The sequence below is a fragment of the Abramis brama genome (assembly GCF_963993115.1).
Source record: "Abramis brama genome assembly, chromosome: 23".
Classification (NCBI taxonomy): Eukaryota; Metazoa; Chordata; class Actinopteri; order Cypriniformes; family Leuciscidae; genus Abramis; species Abramis brama.
The window spans coordinates 12,135,773-12,157,127 of record NC_139985.1 but is presented as its reverse complement, the minus strand read 5'-3'; the positions used below and the strand labels follow the sequence as shown (position 1 = coordinate 12,157,127).

At 36.7% G+C, this 21,355-nt stretch overlaps 1 protein-coding gene across 3 annotated transcripts; it reads left to right on the top strand.

Moving 5' to 3' along the window:
* The first annotated feature begins 543 nt into the window (after positions 1 to 543).
* Positions 544 to 19,768, top strand: inavab (innate immunity activator b). 3 transcript variants are annotated; one of them, XM_084101084.1, is made up of 10 exons: positions 544 to 676; positions 9,705 to 9,819; positions 11,079 to 11,212; positions 12,518 to 12,640; positions 12,783 to 13,011; positions 13,128 to 13,175; positions 13,820 to 14,114; positions 14,428 to 14,583; positions 15,171 to 15,927; positions 19,351 to 19,768. In XM_084101084.1, the coding sequence occupies exons 2-10, from the start codon at positions 9,765 to 9,767 to the stop codon at positions 19,426 to 19,428; spliced, it is 1,875 nt and encodes a 624-aa protein (XP_083957210.1). In that variant the 5' UTR covers positions 544 to 676; positions 9,705 to 9,764; the 3' UTR covers positions 19,429 to 19,768. The 3 variants fall into 3 exon arrangements, with proteins under 3 accessions (XP_083957210.1, XP_083957211.1, XP_083957209.1); XM_084101085.1 differs by lacking the exon at positions 544 to 676 and adding an exon at positions 7,741 to 7,880; XM_084101083.1 differs by lacking the exon at positions 544 to 676 and adding an exon at positions 7,742 to 7,876.
* The last annotated feature ends 1,587 nt before the right edge of the window (positions 19,769 to 21,355 follow it).

Here is a 21,355-nt window from a genome sequence, read left to right as displayed (position 1 = left end):
TCAAGAATGAATCTTTTGATCCGGTTCACTAAACTGGTCTGAACAAATTCGTTCACGAGGCAACAGTTCAACTGACTACTGTACTGAACTTAAAACCTCTTTAATTCATGTACGATCGTAAATATTTGAATGATGGGGAGAAGTTACTTAGTCGTGGTTGCAACAAACAGAACTGAATTACAATTATTCAAAACTTTTAGTGTCGCTGAATCGTTTGGAACCGGTTCTTTAAAACGAGTTGTTCAAAAGAGCCTTTTCGCGGTTTTCTAATCCGAGTCACTAGTTCAGGGAGCGCTGTGAAAAAGTTTCTGGATGGGTGAGGGACGTACCATTGTGACATGGGGGGTATGGTTTTTAAGTTCATATAAAAGTGCTGTCGTAAAACACATAGAATAAAAAGACAAGTCTCGAACTTTTTCAGACGTCTTATATTGACTTTGCTGCATTACAAATTTCTTTAAAAAGTTATCTCTATTGTCGGAACCATGGACGAGAATCTACGTGCGAAGCAGCACCTTTAGTTCCCGTGGTTTGGTAGCGGCCATTCTTCAGAGTCTCGCTTACATCAATTTGGAATGCGGCGTTGGAGAAAGCGTGGATAGATACTATCCCATGATAATGCATTGCGTAAACATTTGACGACTCTGCGTTGGTTTTCCTGTTATGACGACAAAAGGTATGGTAATATTTTCTTAAACAATAATACCTAAACATAGCCTGAAGACAGAGCACCAGATGGAAATTGAACGTATCTGCCACTTCAACCAAAGTTTTGCAAGTATTCAAATTTGGGCATAATAAGAAAATGTATGAATTATATATTTATTTACTTTTACATAGTTCCAATACAATGTGTGAACTGAACGAAACTGAACAAAGTAACATTAACCCGGCATTCTCAAATCCATGCTTTATGTTGAAAGTATCTGCTGCAGGTCAGCAGTATGTTTGTATGTGTGTGTGTGTGTGTGTATGTGTGTGTGTGCTTTTTTTATTTATTTTTTGGTTAAGTGATACTTTACGTGTATTTAAATGTTAGTTGGGAAAGTTCCCTAGGCCAGATTTTGTTATAGCTCAGATGGTGCCTTGCAATTTTAAGTAAAATAAAAGTGATGCAAAACCTACAATCTTCAGCAATAATAAGATCTTTGCAAATGTTGACCTCTATGATTCTAATTAGTAACAAAGAAAATCAGTTTTAAATTCTGAAAACTCATTAAATTGAGTAGATATGACAAAATATTGTGACATAAAATGGATGGGAACAAAGATGTTGTTCAACTTATGAGAGCACTTTATACAGTGTAAAATTCGTCAGCGCTAGTGATTGTTTATATGGAAGTTTAGTATTGTATAGACAGTGTAGAGAAGTTGTAAAGCTTTGTTTAGAACCCAAGAGGAAAGAAACCTGCACAGGGATTTTAGCTGCAGCGTGAGAATCACTTGCTTATATTGTTTCATTGTCTGAAGGTGGATATTATTTTACACACCATTCATTTATTGAGCTGGGAATACTCATTTCGGTGTGATGCTTATGAAGACACGTGAACTAGTCAGTCGGTCTCAGTCAAAACAGACCAGAACTAAGCTTTTTATCTAATAAAGTCAAAGTCTCATTCCGTTATTGAGTTGTCTTTCTTACAAAAGGAACAACATTCCTGATATAATGCTGTGGAATCCAGTGATCAGTGGGACTCAGAGCATCAAGGGTGATTTGAGTGGGCCGGCATGAGAGGGAGGTGTGTAGACCACTGAACGTGAATAGCCCTGGAATCTGTGGTTTTGTTGGTTCATAGCCAGGGTCGGCCAAAGCGGAGCCAAGCAGCGTGTGTGTTTTGTTTGCTGCCGACAGCTCAGTTTTAAGGCTCTCATTAGCACCTCTGGATGTGGCCTAATACAATGACGGGCGCTGTAGTGATGTTTCTATTTCATCCACTTGTGCGGCAGCACATTTGACTTTCATAATCTGTTGATTTGTTGTATTGTGTCATTCTAAATTCTTCTGAATAACTTACTTCCTGTCTCATGTTCCTTCCCATACAAAATATGTTGGACTGGTGTCTTTAGTGATACAAGTAGTCACTCTAGAAAAGTGTGTCGCTTACGATCAAGAGTTTCCTTTCTAATTTACAAACTAATATGTCCATGTTCCTGTTTAGTGTTGATCTATGGAGACTTTCAGCATCATTCAGCTCTTGTAAACCTGAAAGAATAAGTCAGACATAGTATTTTATTAAACTGCATTACTTTTTTTACAGCATACCTAGAATATCTATCTACTGTCCTGTGCGGTGACACAAAGACTAAACAGGAACAGACTAAAGCCATATGTAACCATAACACACTGATTTCAAAGAAACACTGCACTTCCTCTTGGATAAAGAAAGGACAATTAAAATAAGATATTGTTTTCATGAGTAACAGATAAAGGAACATCAATGCAATGCTGCCCTGCATATTTCCTTTTTTTGGTGCTGGTAATATTCCACTGAACATGCAAACTATAATTTACATTTAAAGGAATATTTCTCAATACGAGTTAAGTTCAATAAACAGCCTTTGGGGCATAACTTTGATTACCACAACCATTAATTTCGACTCATCCCCTAGTTTTGTAAAACCAAAAAATCAAGGCTACAGTGAGGCACTTACAATGGGAGTGATTGGAGTAAAAAAATGTAATGTAAATGTAAAGCTTATAATTTTATAAAATGACTTACAATAATTATTATTTTATTTGAGCTGTAAACTTGTTTTTGTCACTTTTACTTTCAATTTAGCGTTTTCAGCATTATGTTGTCATTGTCAAATTGAAACTTTAAAAGGCTTGTAAGCCTTTTTTGGGCCTCATTCATTTCCATTGTAAGCGCCTCATTGTAAACTAGAATTTTTCTTCATTTTTAAAGAAAAGGAAAGACATTTTGTAGTAGCCTAATCAACATTTTGCCAAGAGCTTTTGAAACCTGGAATATTCCTTTAATGAGCTCTCCAAAGTTTTTTTTTCTTTTTTTTCTGTTATTATTCTACTATTTGCCTGTTACAATGATTATATTCAATGTGCTATGTACGAGCCACAAACATTTTCCACTAGTAGACATACCTCCCCGGTCGTAGCAGAGTGAGTTAAGCCAGGGTCTGTGAGGTCTGTTTCATCTGCTGAGTCTCGCCGCAGTTGTAATGAATATACGGAGGGAAAGAAGTCCTGGGGTTTGCAGCTGGAGGGATTCGTCCTGCGCTGCAGTGCTGGTGGTACCGCGCATGACACTTCAGTCCACATCAGACAATCCATCTGTGCTTTGGCTCATTTGAAACCAATTTCCACTTTACATCCTCTTTAAGTTTCTCCCAAAAGGGAGCCTCATGGCCACACAACTACCAAATGCCAGGGTGCGGTGTTGGTGTTCACAGGCCTCAGGGATCCTTATTCCCTCTCTGTCTCACACACACTTTAATTATGCAGTGTCTTTTTTTCCTATGGATGCTAGTTTGGAGTAATTACAAGTCACTAATTACTGACAGTGACCCACAGAATGTATATTTAGGACCTTCCCATATTACTATTAAGGCTAAATATAACATTTCATCATGCTTGAAGATAGAAAGTTTTTTTCAACGTCACAAGATGGTTTGCTGAATGTTGTTTTGACAAAAGTCTTGCTATGGTTACCGATGTAGACCATTTTATTCTTTTTTATCTATCTGGACTAATCCCAATCTTCTGTGTTAAATAATCCGTATTTTCTTAACATCCCTTTTTTGTTTGCTATTGCTTGGCCTTGGATACACTTTCAGTAGCTATATCACATACCTTCGTTGCAGTATAACTGTTGTACTGTAATTTTGTTTAGCTTAATACTCATTGTGTTTTATGTTTATACTTTAGGCTACATGTTTTCTCAGGTGAAAAAACGTGGTTCATGTGGTACCATCTAAATTTACTTGTTTAAGTCAAGTCAAAAGGATTATTTAAAATGACTAAATTAATGAATCTGGTACTAGATTGGTTTACACCAACAATTTTATTTTAAGGGTTAGATGATATAAAAATAGTTGCACATTTAACATTTTACAATGTGCATGCAATATCATGCATAATTGTGAATAATACCTAGACAAATGTCTAGTTGATGCCAAAGGTGAGAGGAGAATGGCCAGACTGTTTTGAGCTGATAAAAAGGCAACAGTAACTCAAATAACCACTTGTTACAGCCAAGGTCTGCAGAAGAGCATTTTTTGAACAAACAACACATCAAACTTTGAAGCAGATGCAGCAGCAGAAGACACGCAGGTGCTATTCTTGTCAGCTAAGAACAGGAAACTTAGGCTACAATTCACATGTGCTCACAAATCTGCAAAGCAACTGCAGCAACCACGTGATGCTATCATGTTAATATGGACCAATATCTCTGAGGAGTGTTTCCAGCACTTTGTTGAATCTATGCCACAAAAAATGAAGGCAAAAGGGGGTCCAATACTAGCAAGGTGTACCTAATAAAGTGGCCGGTTAGTGTATAATGGCAAAAGATTTAACATCATTCCTTTTCTGAATCTTCAGTGTAAATGAAGTATAATTTCACCTCATACACCTTATTCTACACACCATTTTTTGTTTCTGGTGTGTAGACGGGACACAAGTGAAGGTTAATATGTGACTGTCACAGTTCACTGGTGTTCCCAGCATGCCTGAGCTCCCTGTCTGAATGGGCAGGATGGGGGAGATTCCCACAATAATAAAACTCTCTCCGGCTCCCATACGTGCTAATCCGACATCCCGGGAAGGGGGGAGATATGAATCTACGGGCTTCCATACAAAATCAGTTCAACCTTGTAGACCGCTAAACCTATGGAAATCCAGTGGATGTGGCACTAAATAAACAATGTATTCAATCACAACGATCTTGAAAAGTATGTTAGTTTAGATTTGTGACCTGTCTCTGGCCTCGCAAACTACTGTTGCCACGTAACTTCACATGCACTTTTGCCATGACCCAATAAACCCTTTTTACAGCAAAGAACTTGTAGCTCTCTTCATAGCAGGTTGTGGTATAAATCTACGGAAAGATTTTTTTAAAAAACTCGAATCCCCTAATTAGTGTCATCCCAGTAGTTAGCAGATAACCAAGCACTAATTATCTATCGTTGTTTTTTTAATCAGCTTAAATAAAATCAGTTTTTAGAAATATAAAATATTATCAACTGCGTTTGCTTATCTGAAATAGAACACTTGGGCCTACTATAGTCTCTCCTAGCAGGGAAGTCCCTTTGGGGTTTACTCTGACACAAATAACATGATCCAGAAAACTCAATTACTTCCTACAAAACTAAAGTCTTGTAGCTAAATCTGGTCAGTTCAGAAGTCAGTGCTCAATTCAGTGTTTGTGGAGCCCAGCCCATGCTTATGTTAGGCAAAGGCAAGTAAGGATTCTGCCATCATGTTGTTCTAAACTCATATGACTTTCTTTCTAACACAAACTTATTGTATGGACTCATAAAACTTGATATATATACTCATATAGCTCATGTAGCTCGTGAGTCTAATCAACCCCCTTTTTATGATACATTTACGGTGCTTTGTTTTTGAAGCTTGAAAAAAATTTAGTTCCTGTTAATTTGTTGAAATGATCCCATTTTCACCCTATTGTTTGTATGCTATCTTTGTTGTCAAGATATACAAATGAGGGACTAAGATGAAAATAGCATAAGTAGTCTTTTGTATTATTCTATACGCAAGTGCACATAACAGCAATGATTGATCATGAAAATAATTGCGTGACTTGATTTTCAAAGTGTTTCACACCAGGTATGTTTATGAAATTCAGTTTATTTGGACTTTAAAAGTTGCAATCCAATTCACATACTCACTTACATGTGCATTACATGTATTCCAAACAAATACATGCAAAAAAAATGTAGCAAATATTTAGTAAATATTCAGTCTCGTGATCCACTGACCAGTAAGACATGAGAAATATGGGATATATTAAAGATATATCAGTGATGTAAATGTACATCACGGCACTACGCATACATGCGCAAGGTATTTTTAAAAATTTGATTGAAAAAATAGTTTGATTCATGCATTTGCATGCTTAATGTTTTCCTACTGATTGCATTTCAGGTCTACACCACCCCTTCTTATAGATAGAAATTAAGCCATCAATCCGATTATATTTTTATTATTTGGGTGCAGGTAAATCTAGCAACTGATCAAAGTCCTGTGACAATAAGCAATAATAAAGTAAAAACAACTGATAAAGGCCTGATTTTTAATGTTTGAATTGATTAGTGTTATTTTTATTAGGCTATAAAAAATTGTGCCCATGGCTTTGATATTTTTACGTTCAAGTACTCGAATATGCAAAGTGACCATCCCATCCCTAATGCTTTCTTATAAGGGGTAGCCAAAAGAAATTGACACAGATTAATGGTGGAGACTAGTTGTGAAACCAGATACTGGTATGCTCCAGCAGTCGTGTTTCCTTGGTCATTTGTTGGGTGATAGGATGCTATCCCGTCTGGCAGCCGTGGTGGCTCCTATAGGCGTTTAACCGGCATTCTTGGAGAGCCAGTGTGAGGACAAAGATCCTGAATGTATGCGAGCGATGCATGAGAGCAGCAGGTGAAGCGTCTCCCACAGTATTCTGGAGAGCCGTTCCTCTGACATCTGTGTGTGGGTTGGTTTCCTATTGGTTCAGAATGTCAGAGTGGAATGATCATCTATACAATGCCTCACTGAGGGCACTGTATGCATGACAACAGCATTTACATTACAGTACCGTTAAAAGAATTGAATTGAACAAGGGGTTTGTTTGCTTGCTTGTTTGGGATTGTATCTTTACATTAGTTAGTTAGCTTTATAAGTATAATCTGAATGACATCTTAATACCAGGTGTTAACAGGGACAAGGTCTTATGGAGTTACTAGAAAATTGTAGATAGGTAAGTTTGATCAGGGTATGAACTAAACCCTGCAGGACAGTAGCCCTCCAGGGCCAGATTTATGGAACCCTGCCATACGTGTTATTTTAGATAGGCTAATGGTTTGAGAATGGTGTCACCAGTTGGGGGCAGCAGGATCTCATTAAAACAGACCTGTATAGGCCAAAAAGTATGAGATTGATAGTAATCACTGCAAATTAGATTAGAGATCATTACAAAATATATTATCGGTAACAATTTGAGTGTAAAGTTAAACTAAATGCATTTCAGAATGTGTGACTCTGAGTATTTGTTTTCTCACCCTTTTGCTTTAACAGAAGTATTTGAAGTGCATAAAAGTTTTGTGTAAAACCTGATGATCATGTTCTCCAGAATGATTTGAGAAGATCTGATTCTGAACATCAACTTCAAACATCTGACCGTCTATAGAAAAACATTCACATGATCACTGTCACAAATGTGCTTATTTAATTAGTGACACAGAAATATTGCAGAAAGAAACTGAATATTTCTTATTCATTTTATTTCTTAAACATTTCTTTGTTTTAAAACAATGAAACTTTTATTGTTTATTTCCAAGATTGAAGTACATTTTTTAGCTTTTAGATTTTCTGGTCTTGACTTACCTTGTTAATACCTTTATGATTAGATTTCACCACTTCCTAAATACTTGTACAAGCTGATAACTAAGAAAACAGGGAGAGTTTTTATAGCCTTTGCCAAGTGTCTACAAGAGGTGTGACATCACACACACACACACACACACACACACACACATAGGTATGTGCAAGACGCACCCAGGTTCATTTCACAGTACGAACTCCTACCGGTGCTCATCCAGAGTCAGAGTGCAGTGTGGAGTTAGACATCTCATGGAAATCAACTGATTTTGTTTACCGGATACACATACTTTAAGGGGAATCAGTGTTTAACAATATGTAAGTAAGTACATTTTATTTTATATGATAAAGACTGTAGTTTATCATACAAGGCATCATACAAGCTCAGATAAAAGCTTTCCAGCACAGTTGTCTTACATTCTATTTCTATTTTTACTGGTTTAAAGAATGTTTTTGTTTTGGGTAGTTTAATGTGTTTAATTATTTTTATTTTTTTTACGTGGATTTGACAGGTTTTTCTTTTACCAATATTCACACTTTTTAAAAAAATCTCTTATCGGTTCTTTAATATCGAGTCTACCGATAAATGACACCAACTTTTTACCGCCATTCAATCTCAAGTCAAGAAATGTGCAACGTTACTTATAGTCAGTAGAATGTCTGTCGGGGAACTATCACAAAGTGTTAGCAGATATGAAAAAGACAGTCTACTAATACTCTAATGAGAGTTGGTTGACATGTAGGAGCAACGTTACTTATAGTCAACAGAATGTCTAATGGGAACCATCAAAATAAAGTGTTACCAAAACTTGATTCTCAATGGTAGGCCTATTGGACATTTGAAAATCAAAATATAGAAGAAAAAAATTGGTAGGCACAATAATTCAGTATGTAGCCTATTCCTGAATGTGTCAATGGGGTTTTAATGATATTGGTTAGGTTTGATATTTCTTTATAATATTGGTTTAATATTTCATCCATTGCTGGTAGAGCAGTAAACATGAATTAACATAAAATAATGACCTTATTGACATGAGCTTATTTCTTTGTGTTATTTCTCTTTAAAGATTGTGAACCGGTTGCACTATTAGTTACTTAGAGAGCATGTCAGAGTCATCTGTGGTTTCAAAGTAATAAAGTCACAGCTGTAATGCACTGACAGCTGACTGATTTTAATATCTAACATTGTTTAATAATTCACTAACTGTAAATATTCACAGCTTACTCAGGACATTGTCATCATGACGTAAAACAACATTTTGACATAATAACAGGAAGTTGGTGAGACTCTTGTCGGAGTCATACACTGCAGAACAAATGTGTCACAAGCTAGTAGTGCTCTGAACTTTGGCACTGTGATTTCAGAGATTGTGAAATGCCTTAAAAGAATTATGTGTTGTTTTTGACTATAAGAAGGTTATAATATATATTTATAATGCATAACACAAAGCACAACTCATCATAGTCATGTATGCACATGCTAATTAGTCATTATCTTTTCCTGTAGCTAAAAAAGCCTGGCGCTAGCAATACAAAGTCATAGTTTCAGTTCCCAGAGAATGTGTAAACCAATGTCAGATGTTTTGTGTAAAAGCATCTGCCAAATGCATGCAAGTAAATGTAAGTAATGTGCAAACCAGTGCGTAGCTAATCACAATTCCCTTTAACTTCCTTTAAGTAGTATGAGAATCTGTGGTAGTGAATCAAGGTTAATTAATTACAAGTGAGTGCAATGAGGCATAGCAGCCCTCTTCATTAACCTCTTCTGCTGCAGGCATTCCAGTGTTGTAATCTAAGGACAGCACGCCCTTGTTCCTCCTGGAAATTAGACATTTTTCAGATACAGGAGGAAGAGTTCCTACTTGAATGCCCTCTTAGTTAAAGCTTCCCCTAAGCTCCTGCTGACTGCGCATAGCTGAGAGGCGTAGTTACACTGTGATTTTTAGTGGGCCTGTGAAAACTATTGTTTGTCAGAATAGTCTCCTGAAATCCGCTCTGACCCCTGTGGCTCTGGGTCAGGAGACCCGTCACGGCTGAGGGGCTGAGTGGTTCCACGAGACTTGTTTTAGTTCGCTTTGGCTTGAACAGCTAACATGGTCTCTGGTGAGTGTGCATGAGTCTGATAAAAGATGTGTTTGCTTTGTAGGAACTCGTGAAGTAAGAGAAAACCAAGGCTTTCACTTCGAAGACCACTTGACCAGCAGTCATGGAAGGCAAAGAGGAGATCAGTGATACTGACAGTGGGGTTATTCTGCATTCTGGTAGGTTCAGTCTCAGTTACACCTTGGCTATAATGACACATTTTATGCTGTATTATGTAGTATGTGTTTGTGAGGTTAAAGGGATAGTTCACAAAAAATGACAATTCTGTCACCATATACTCACCCTCATGTCATTTCAAACCTAAATGACTTTCTTTCTTCTGCATAGTTCAGTTCAGTGTGGGGACAGTACACATTTTTTGGAAAATAAATGAATCATTTTTTCAGCATCGATGCATTCAGTTGACAAAAAGTGATTGTAAAGGTGTTTATAATTTTACAAAAGATTTCTATTTAAAAAAAATAATACAAAATGTTTATTGAGCAGCAAATCAGCTCATTAGAATAACTTTTGAAGGATCATGTGACACTGAAGACTGGAGTAATGTCTGCTGAAATTTCAAAATTCAGTAATTTGTCATAACTGGAATAAATGACATTTTAAAATGTATTAAAAATGTGATACTATTTCACAATTATTTTGATTTGATTGTATTTTTTATCAAAAGCAGCCTTAAGATACTGCATAAAAAAGTACCAACCCCAAAGTTTTGAATGGTAGCTTTAAATTTTTCAAATGCATAATTTAGTGGTTAGATTTCACTTCTTTCACTTCTAAAAAGGAACATTGTAATGTGCATTATTACACCTGTAAGGGCTGAATCGGAAGCAATCACCACACTATAGCAGGTTTTTAAAGGCCCTTTTAAACCAAAACAACTCCTAATAAACACATTATTTTCTGTGCAGGTGAACGTTTTTCTTTTTTGTCCTTGTTCAGTTATCTCTTTGTGTGCTGTCACATGATTGATTGAAAATGTATGTTAAAGAATTCAGTAGATAAGCTCTCTAGACATGCCAGAGGCGTTTGCCTGCAGTCACCGGATACAGAAGAAATAAATTCTTTGTTGTCACTCAATTAGCCGTTTTCAGTGACCTTCTTTTTTTCATTTTTGAGCATATCACAGTTGATGAGTATGTGTTTCCTGAAAGTTTACATCAGTTTCTGAGGTGTGCACGTGAGCAGACACTGATTATAATTTGCCATCATCAGGTTTTTTTGTGGTTATGGTACTATATTTGTGCTGCCAATCATAATTTAGTTAGTTATTTAGATTTAGTTCAGACAACATTTAGAGTTATATCATCTTTTCGGGCTATGCTAGTATTGAAACAAAGACTAATTCTTCATATAAATGCTGATTTTCTGTTATTATCTTGAAGCTTCTCTTTATCAGAATGTGTTTTATGTGTTGTAGGGCCTGACAGCCCCACCACAGTGATGAAGGATGTAAAAACTCATACTCGGGTCATGAAACTGAAGCAGCAAGCTCTGGAGGACAGGCTGAAGATGTGCTTAAAGGAGCTTAAGAAACTCTGCATCAGAGAGGCCGTAAGTCACCACTGACACTCACAAACACGCATATGGACCCACCAAAACATTACTAAAGAGAGACAAGGAAGTTTTCACATTGGAATTAGGGAATTAGAGGGGACTTCCAATGCACGCTGATAACATCATGTTTTTAAAGTCCTATTTTCCACCACTTTTTCAGAAGGTGTGTTGATAAAAATCTTCCTAGCAATAATCAAAACATTCTCACCTCTCTAAAGAACATGACAGGATATTTAATACATGTAAAAAAAAAAAAACATATATAAATATGGCATCGACTGAGTGAGAAAGTCACCAAAGTGCGTCATCTTCAGACCCAGAGGCTTTCTGGTGTATTAGTCTTCCTGGTAAGATGTTAAGTCACAAAACTGCATCATTGTTTCCTGTTGGAGTCACTTGCTGGGGCTTGTTCAGGTGTTCTTCAGTGTCTGATGACACCTTTATGTCACAATAAGTCTGAAGTCACGCCATTGCGTGTATCATCCGTTTTTGAAGGGCTTCACCTCTATTGTGGCTCTTTAAAAAGCTGTGGGCTTGTGGTTTTTGTCTCAAAGAAAATTGTATCTAAACCTATGCTGGCATGGATTTGGGGAAGATAGATGGCAGGTTTAGTTTGGCAGGTAGGGCTCTTGGTACGGCTTAGGAAAGAACCAAATATTTCAACAACAGGCTTGCATAATATAGCGGTTGAAACCAATAACTTGTCCCAACTCGCTGAAAAGCTTCACACTGGAGAAACAGGAATTCTGGTTAAAGGCTTGTTCTTGATAACTTGCTTGTGACTTAGTTTTTTTTTTAGAAACTTAATTAAGTATAATTAACGTAATTATCCTTATAAATTGCACGGACAAATTACAGATCTGCTTGACTGCCCCCATAAAATTTAAATACCAGTCTTAAAGACATCAGTTGTTGAAATACACAATATATCAGTACTATATTGACTGATATTCATGATTTGGATTGTATATTTAATTGTGTTATTCATTTCCTCTATTTTTACATCTACATTTGCCATCATTAAAAGCACTAATAATAATTGAATACTATTGTTAAATCTAATCTTCAGCAAATTTAAAAATGAATATACATTTTTCATACTGTGCAATATAATGTTGTGATGCCTAAATTCACTTGTAGCATTTTAAAAGATTGATTTGAGTTTTTACTGTTTTAATTCTTATTTAGACAAAATAGTATAGAATTTTAATATCTGCCATTTTGCGGCTGTAAAATAAAAGCAGTTATCAGCTGGAATATTAATATTGGTGCATTCCTAATCAATTCCCTCTTCTCTTTCAGGAGCTCACAGGACATTTGTCCTCAGACTATCCCCTGTTACCTGGAGAGAAGCCGCCTCAAATTCGCAGGCGCATTGGAGCTGCTTTTAAGTTAGATGAGCCAAGCATCCTACATAGAACTGAGGTAAAGACACTTATTCACAGAGAAAATAAAGATCTGGATATAAATTGACTGTTTCCAAGTCATTAGACCTACTCTATAGGTTCAGTATTGTTTCTATAAATAAGTGTGAATCTCATAAACCAATCACGAACATGGCACACAGGACTCTGAGCTGAGCTCTGTGGAGGCTGATCTGGCTCTTCAGCAGCAGATACACATGGCGGCCCAGAGGCTGTGTCAGGAGAAACATCTTAGCAAGGCGGTGAAGAAGAGTCATCTACAGCAGTACCAGCGGGAGGAAAGGAAACTCAAAGATCTTCAGGAAGCCGTGTTCAGGTTGCGACTGGAACACGGCCGATCCTCACCACGCCCTGGCATGATAGCACAGAGAGGTGAGGGATTTATATGAGCACTTTTTTCATTTTTTTTCTGTTTTCTTTGCACTTTGTAATGAGCTTGAACATCAAAGATCATCTTGTCCTTACATTTATCTATGTTTTGTATCAAGGCGCTTCAGACGATAGCTCATTGTCAGACTCTGCTGTGCTTGATGAGGGTAAGTGAAAACCATGTTTTTTTTCCTGAAATTGTAGTATGTATATACTATGAATAATTTAAAATTATTATTTTTAGTTAATATGCAAATGTAAATAAAATATAAAAAATAAATATTATATACAATATTTTATACAAATGTAAAACATAATATATACATTTTCATATATATGTATACAAATTTAATATATATATATTTTATACATAATTATTTTGAAAAATAAATGTTTTTTCATGCTATTAAGTCATTTACCCATGTACTAGGGGTGTAACAATATATCGTGTCACAATATATCGCAATACAAAAATGCAACAATATGTATCGTGGATAGTTCACCCAAAATAAAAATTACCCTGTGAGAAAAAATTTAAGTTTTCAGAGTCAGTACTACATTAAACTACAATATATTATGTTGAATATAATGTATAATAATGGGGGAATATTAGTGGGTCCTGATAATCCTTATGTTATAAGTCTTATGTTACCAGTAAAAAGTGGCCTACATTTTTTATATGTCTTGGAGTATTGCAATAATATCGTATCGTGAGTTCAGTATCGTGATATGTATCGAATCGTGAAATTAGGGTATCGTTACACCCCTACCATGTACCATTAATTAATATAATCTCTCATCCATGTTTCAGAGGAACTGTCTTCCCAGCTTTCTTCAGAGCCTCCTGCTCCTGCTGTGGATCTTCACCCTCCACGTATTAACATTTTTCATCCCGCTCCTCATACACCTATGGGCCCCTCCTACCGGCCCCTCGAGGCCATTTCCCATCAAACCCCCCCACAATCCCTGGAGGACTTGCACACATGCCAGAGTCCTATCTTAGAGCATGACCCTTCCCCCATTCAAAACTCTCCCTGGATGGAGACTAGTTTGGACGAGCCCTATCAGAAAAATAAAAAACCTCGCTCTAATAGCATAAAATCCAGGTATATCTATCTTTTTTATTCTTTGAATCTTTTAAAGTGCAAAGCGAGAATTAAATGTGAAAAGCATGTGATCCATGACCTTTGAAAAACAGTTTTGACACACCTGGTCATTAAGACATCACATAGTAATTTTTGGGGTGGGTACAACCACACCTCCTCTTCTCTAATGGCCTTTAAGTCATCTCAAGGTTGACTTATGGAAGGCATGTATTGTTGTCAGTAGAACACTCATAACGAAACTACAGCTGTACTGTTTCTGTTTTGTTTTCGTAATTGTGAAAGTAACTGTTCTTGTTTTTCCATGCATCTGTAGTCCTGCTGTTACACCCACGTTGCCCCCTCTTGAAGTTTGTCTTGCGGAGGCCGGGATACCACTGCAAATACCCACCCATGCTGCCCTGAAACACACACAGTCCTGCAGCGCACCCTCCACTCCAGAGATGCACCTGCGCAGGAGACAATCCATTGGGTCTGCTCACAATTTACTCAATCTCTTTTATACACTACTGTTCAAAAGTTTGGGTTCGGTACGATTTTTATTGGTTTTTAAAAAAGAAACGTTTTTTATGCTCACCAAAGCTGCATTTATTTAATCAAAAATAAGCAGTAATATTGTGAATACATTTAAAATAACTGTTTTTATCTATTTGGATATATTTATGTAATTTACTCCTGTGATGGCAAAGCTGAATCTTCAGTCACATGATCCTTCAGAAATCATAATAATATGCTGATTTGCTGCTCAAGAAACATTTCTTGTTATAAGCAATGTTAAAAACAGTTGTGCTGCTTAATATTTTTGTGGAAACCATTATAGATTTTTTTTTTATATATATATATATATATAAAGTTCAAAAGAACAACATTTATTTGAAATAAGAATCTTTCTTTACTGTCAGTTTTGATCAATTTAATGTATTCTTGCTGAATAAAAGTTATAATAAAAAAAATCATACTGACCCCAGTCTTTAGAACAGTTGTATCCACCTCAGATCATGTTTCATAGATATTATGGCCATCTCAAATCTTGACAAATGTAATTTCTCATTTTATCAGATTTCCCAAGACTGAACCTAACCCTTATGATCCCGAGCGGGAGCGTGGGCGCTCAAGGGGCCCCAGGAGACGGTTGACAGACTTTATGGTGCCACCATCAGAATACTCCCCCATAAGATTGAATGTTGGAAGTCCTGTGTACTACTCTAGTTCTGAGGACAGCAACTCGGAGCACTCGGTGCAGTCCTACGCCAGCTCACCCTGCCAGGAGCACCCTGGGGAACTTCCGTGGCCCTACCAACTTCAGCACGGATATCATTATTCCAGCCTAGCCGATAGCCATGTGCCACAAAGATCCTCCCCTACCCACTTCTACAAGAACCCTCAGTACCAGTCCTCACCTAGTTTTTCAAGAGGGTACGTGGAGGATGGATGGGGTCACCCCTTAGAAATGGACAGCGGAAGGTCGTACATACCCCACCAGGCCCCTTCACCTGTTTATTCTTCAAATGGTCACTATGAGTACTACTACAATGAGGCTTTGCCCCCCCAGCCACGAAATTGCAGGTTGTTACACGCCCACGTGAAACTGTCACGGGCCCCTTCGCTAAGAGAGTGTCCTCAGCACCCTAGCAGGGGCCTGCCGCGGCAGGTGGTGTCGGAGGAACTCAAATCATGGCATCAGCGCAGCCAACTCCAACCGCCTCGACCTCACTCACTGGATCGGAACAGGCAGGGCACGCTCCGCATCCGAAATGCACCTGGGCAAGAGTCCCCGCTTTCGCTTTCCCAGCACCACAGGTTCCAGGAACAACAGGTAAATAGTCGTTCCTCACAGTCACTCAGAATAAATGGGCGGAAAATGTATTGACCTGAGTTCAAAAAGGAAAAAATCCCCAAATATGTATTTATCTTGGCTCTGTATGAAATTGAATACCGCTGTATCGCCTTGCCATCGTGTATCAATCTGTTGGGAGAGGAATTTCCAGAAAAGGCAGATCAGTTACACACTGCCCAGGCCTGTCTGTGGAACTGGGAAAGGTTCTCTTGATGCTCTGCTGCAAAGTGAGATCACTACTGGATCTAGGTGTGGTGTTCATCTGTGAAAGAGCTTTTGATTGGAATTAGGGTAGACACAATAGCAAACCACACATAAATCATAATTGTCGTTTTGTTGTTTATGGTTGAGACATTAGAACACTATGCTATAAATCAGCGCACACGACTGTTCAAAAGTTTGGGTCGGGAAGGTTTTTTGTTTTTGAAAAATGTTTCTTATGCTCACCAAGGCTGCATTTATTTGATCAAAAATACAGTAAAAACAATAATAATGTGAAATACAATTTAAAATAACTTATCTATTTTAATCAAATTTTAAAGTGTAATTTAATCCTATGATGGCAAAGCTGAATTTTCAGCATGATCCTTCAGAAATCATTCTAATATGTTGATTCGCTGCTAAAGAAACATTTCTTACTATTGTTAATGTTGAAAACAGTTGTGCTGCTTAATATTTTTGTTGAAATCGTGACTTTTTTTTCCAGGATTCTTTGAGTAGAAAGTTCTCTTTGATATTAAAATCTTTTGTAAATGTCTTTACTGTCACTTTTGATCAGTTGAATGCATCCTCACTGAATAAAGGTATTCATTTATTTTTTTTTAAATTCTTTGAACTATAGTGCATGTGAGTATGAGCAGTGTGTTCTCGCTCATTCAAAGAACACTCTGATACCGCTCCATTTTGAGTATGACATATATTAAAAAATAAAACGATTGCATGTCAACAAGAATTCACCTTATGTTTTATAATGCTGATAGACTATTAGCAGTCAAAATAAACATTAAATAACAAAAATACAAATGTCAATTAAAATTAATGACAGAGACTTCAGATTTCATGTGTAATTAAAAAAAGGTGTTAAGAAAATAATTAGATGCTCCTGTCACACAAGGAAATAAAATCTAATGGATCTAAGGTTATGGAAGTTGTGGCGTGGGTACAATGATTTGTTCAAAATTTACAACAATTATATCATCATACTAAAGCATTAATCTCACAACTGTAAAGAAATTGCGCAAACATTATTTAACTTAATATATGGTAAAAAAAAGACACACTTTGAAATCACTTTACAGTAGAGCGATAAGGTAACGGTGCAGATTGTCAAATGGAGCAAGCTCACGAGTGGTTTTCCCACACCAATAAATTAGCAAGGAGTGGGAAACCCCAGAGTGGAGTTAAAGCGGAGCGATTACACACTCCATTACACTCACATACTCTGCTGTAAATTCAACAAATACTTCATCAGGGATCATTTGCTTACTTTGAGTTTATTTGTATTGACACACACAGGTTTTCATTCCACTCAAAGCTTTTTCCCACTCCCCACAATCATGAACTTTCCCGTTAACAAAACAATTTAGTGGGAAAACATGCATTCAAGGTTGTTCTGCTGTTTATTTCCATTCAAGCTTATGGTGGCTAAAGTGTGTGAACTTGATATGTAAGGTGAGCATTCCATTCCTCAGGGACAAAAGCTCGATTGGACGGAAGGAAACAGTGATAGTGGCCCAGCCCATTACCTCCTTTATTTGTCTAGAGAAAGCCAGATAAGTTGTTTGGCCAATGCACCTCTATTCCGACTTTAGTTTCCCCTTAAGCAACATATTAATAGCTGGCATGTTCCCAGCTGAAGCCAATAGGTGTATTTGTTAGCTTGTTTTCCCCCTCTTGCTAAGCACTGAATTTAATCGTACTTTAATCATTTAATCGATTACAATGATACACCAGGACACCTTGAGCATATGCTGTGGTGTCACTCATCAAACCACAGTCCATTGTTAATGATAATTCCTAAAGACCTAATAATGTTCACTCTAATTCATTACTAATTGAAGTACTTGTGTAGTGAAGTTCTCCATTACCAAAAAAAAAAGTCACATAGAAACCGAACTTTGAATTTAGAAGACTGTTAGTCATTTAAACTAGATTTGATGCCTCAAAACAGCATAAAAATTGTTTTTATTAACCAAAAAAATCAAACAATGAAATAAAAACTAAGAACTGTGTAGGCCTAACAATATGGAAAAATAATAACATGACAGACTGAATAGTAAGATGTGTGATTTACATGCCTAACATAAATAATATTTATTTATATATAGTATAGAATATTTTATGCTTATTATATTAGTAATAGATATATTAATAAGTGAAAGGTTTATTTTGCTATCAGAACTAAGCAAGGTTATATTGTTAGTTGCATTTTTTTTTTGGGGGGGGGGGGGGGGGGGGGATTTAACCGTATTTTACCCCCCAACTGATGTCTGAAACACATTTTTGAGTTGCAACACATCATTTGAGAACCACTGATTTAAATGAATCCCAAACACAAACTGTTTTTAAAAGAAGAATGTGGGTGCCAGTGTTATTTTGGTGGGAGTCGGGTAATTTACACTACAGTGAAAATGTGCAATCAGACACCTGGAAAATGCAGTGCACATGTACCAACAAGTCACAAAACAAATGATTGAAAATTCCCTGTTGAATAAATTTAAGTTGGAAAACGAATGCCTTCAAGACACAAGAAAAACTAGGGACCTTGGGTTGTGCAATGACACACATTCACTCATTTTGAAATTTACCAGAAACCACAGGAATCCCAAACCACAAACTTTCGGATGCATGATTTGGTTGGTTCATTTAGTCATTTGGTCTTGGAGACATTTAGATTGTGGGACTATCAGCACTGCCTGAGGCACACATTTGCTTCATTCCTATATCATATCATGCAATGATTTACAGAGCCATGTGTTTCAAATGCAGAGGCAGCTGGGGTTGACCTGAAGACTACTACTTAAATATCTTATTATCCAAGGAACTTTGATAATAATAAACATTTTGGTTTCTCCTGTCCTGTGAATCTCTGCTTTAACACACTGACTCAATATTTCAGAAAATATTGGGATGGAATGGGGCCAAATTCTGCAAATACAATCTAAAACATTTCATAATGGCCTTATACACCGTGAGCTCCATGATTTAAGACCCAGCTGTTGTTTAACCCTATTCAGATTTCTGACACACCTTCAGTCAACACCACAGAGCTGCTGATTGTGCAGTTACACCCTAGTTTCATTTACTATTAAGACTACATGCAGTCAAGGGTTAGAATGTTAAACCAATGCAAACAGATTTCCCTGTGGACTGACCTCGTTTCTTTTTGCTTTGCTCCTCCAGGTATCCCAGAAATGGGTCAATCTGGGGACTCCAGATAGGATGTATGAGGATGGCTCTGAGGTTGCCAGCCAGGTGTGAAACCATGGAAACCCTTCTGACGAGAGTCATATTTATTCAATAATTTATTGAGCTAATGGACTAAAGTATATACTTTTAACATCGATTAAACACACACACACACATAGGGATATGTCTAGAAAGGCATCACTTTCTATGAAATGCCTCGTCCCAAAATGAGTTTTACTGTGAAAGACAATTTTTACAAATGTTTTATAGATTTTTTATAGATTAACATATACTTATAGATTTTTTTTTGTACAATGAAATAAAAAAGTTATTTGTTACTAAGTGTATTTTTATGTTTCTTGGTTAGTGTATGCTAATACTAAGATCAATAAAGTTTGTGATTTAAAAATGATTATGTTTGTACACTAATGCAATCAATCTTCGTTCTGATTAAATACTGTTTGGTATGTTAGACTTTTTTAAAGGTTTCTCTAAAGGCAAATGTAAACTTTCAGATGTTAAATGCTGTTTAGTGTAATAAAACATCTTTGTAATTTAGTACACCACCTCACCACAATGGGGACATGATCACAGCGACATTCTTATAAATAAAAATCTGGAGGGCAAACATAATGTGTAATTAAAAACCCAACCATTACATTTGATTTACCATTTGCCTATGCTGTTATTTCTTAAATAATGCAAAGAAATGCCGAAAAATATCCATTTAAACATTGGAGGAAAATATATAATCCAGGCTGCTGCTACTGAAGTAGTGCATAAATGGGGAGATGGTCCTCACTGCAGAACACGAAATCCAGAGGGAGGAGTTGGATCCAGATCCAACTCCTCCCACCTTGCATATACCTAAACCTACCCATCTCCACCCCCTGATCCCTTAACCTACCCATCTCCACCCCCTGATCCCTAAACCTACGCATCTCCACCCCCTGATCCCTAAACCCACCCCTAAACCTACCAATCTCCACCCCTTAGATCTGGATCCAACTCCGCCCCCTGGATCTCGTGTACTGCAGTGAGGTGCTGTCACGTGGCAACTGTTACTTTTCTCACCGCTCTTTTGGATGAGCCTATCACAATGATTACTGGATTATCACCGATTACTGAATTATGAACGTTTTATAGAGATTGGTGGTGATGAGTTCCGTTAGAATATGAGATACCAATACTTGGAACTTATATATTTAAAATACTGTAGCCTACTATGGGGAGTGTTAAAATGTTTCCAAAAACACAAAAACGTCATGAGATTTGAATGTTGCTCAAAAGAGTGACTCTCTGAGCCCTCGTGCGCCCAGTTGAGAAAAACGTGGTTTGTGTCATGAATAACAGATAATAGTTGTTAACTGGTAGCATTTCAGTAGTAGGCGCCAGTGAGTATGGCAAGCCGTTTTAACATTTAATCATTTCAACCGACTAGTATCTATTTTCATGCTACTAGTACTTATTTTTTAGATACTAGTATCTATTCCATTAAGTACTAGTACTTGTTCATTAGGTACTAGTGCTTATTCTTTAGGTACTAGTACCTTTTTAAAGATACTAGTACTTATTCATTAGATACTAGTTCTTATTTAATAGATACTAGTACTTATTCCAATAGTGACTAGTGCTAATTTATTAGATACTAGTACTTATTCATTAGATACTAGTTCTTATTTATTAGATACTAGTACTTATTCATTAGTTACTAGTACTTATTATTAGATACTAGTACTTATTCATTAGATACTAGTACTTACTTATTCATTAGATACTAGTACTTATTCCAATAGTGACTAGTACTTATTCATTAGATACTAGTACTTACTTATTCATTAGATACTAGTACTTATTCCAATAGTGACTAGTACTTATTCATTAGATACTACTATTAGATACTAACAAATATTTTTTTTTGCCATTGACTTCTATGGAGATCTGTCATTCAGATATCAACTATTCAGTTCTGACTAGTATGTATTACAATTGTGACTAG

Bases quoted from the DNA above. Each gene is read 5' to 3' on its own strand.
- inavab (XM_084101084.1), top strand. From the start codon at position 9,765: ATGGAAGGCAAAGAGGAGATCAGTGATACTGACAGTGGGGTTATTCTG. The intron at 11,213-12,517 runs GTAAGTCACCAC...CTTCTCTTTCAG, and splicing joins AACTCTGCATCAGAGAGGCC to GAGCTCACAGGACATTTGTC. The intron at 14,584-15,170 runs GTCTGCTCACAA...TCATTTTATCAG, and splicing joins CGCAGGAGACAATCCATTGG to ATTTCCCAAGACTGAACCTA.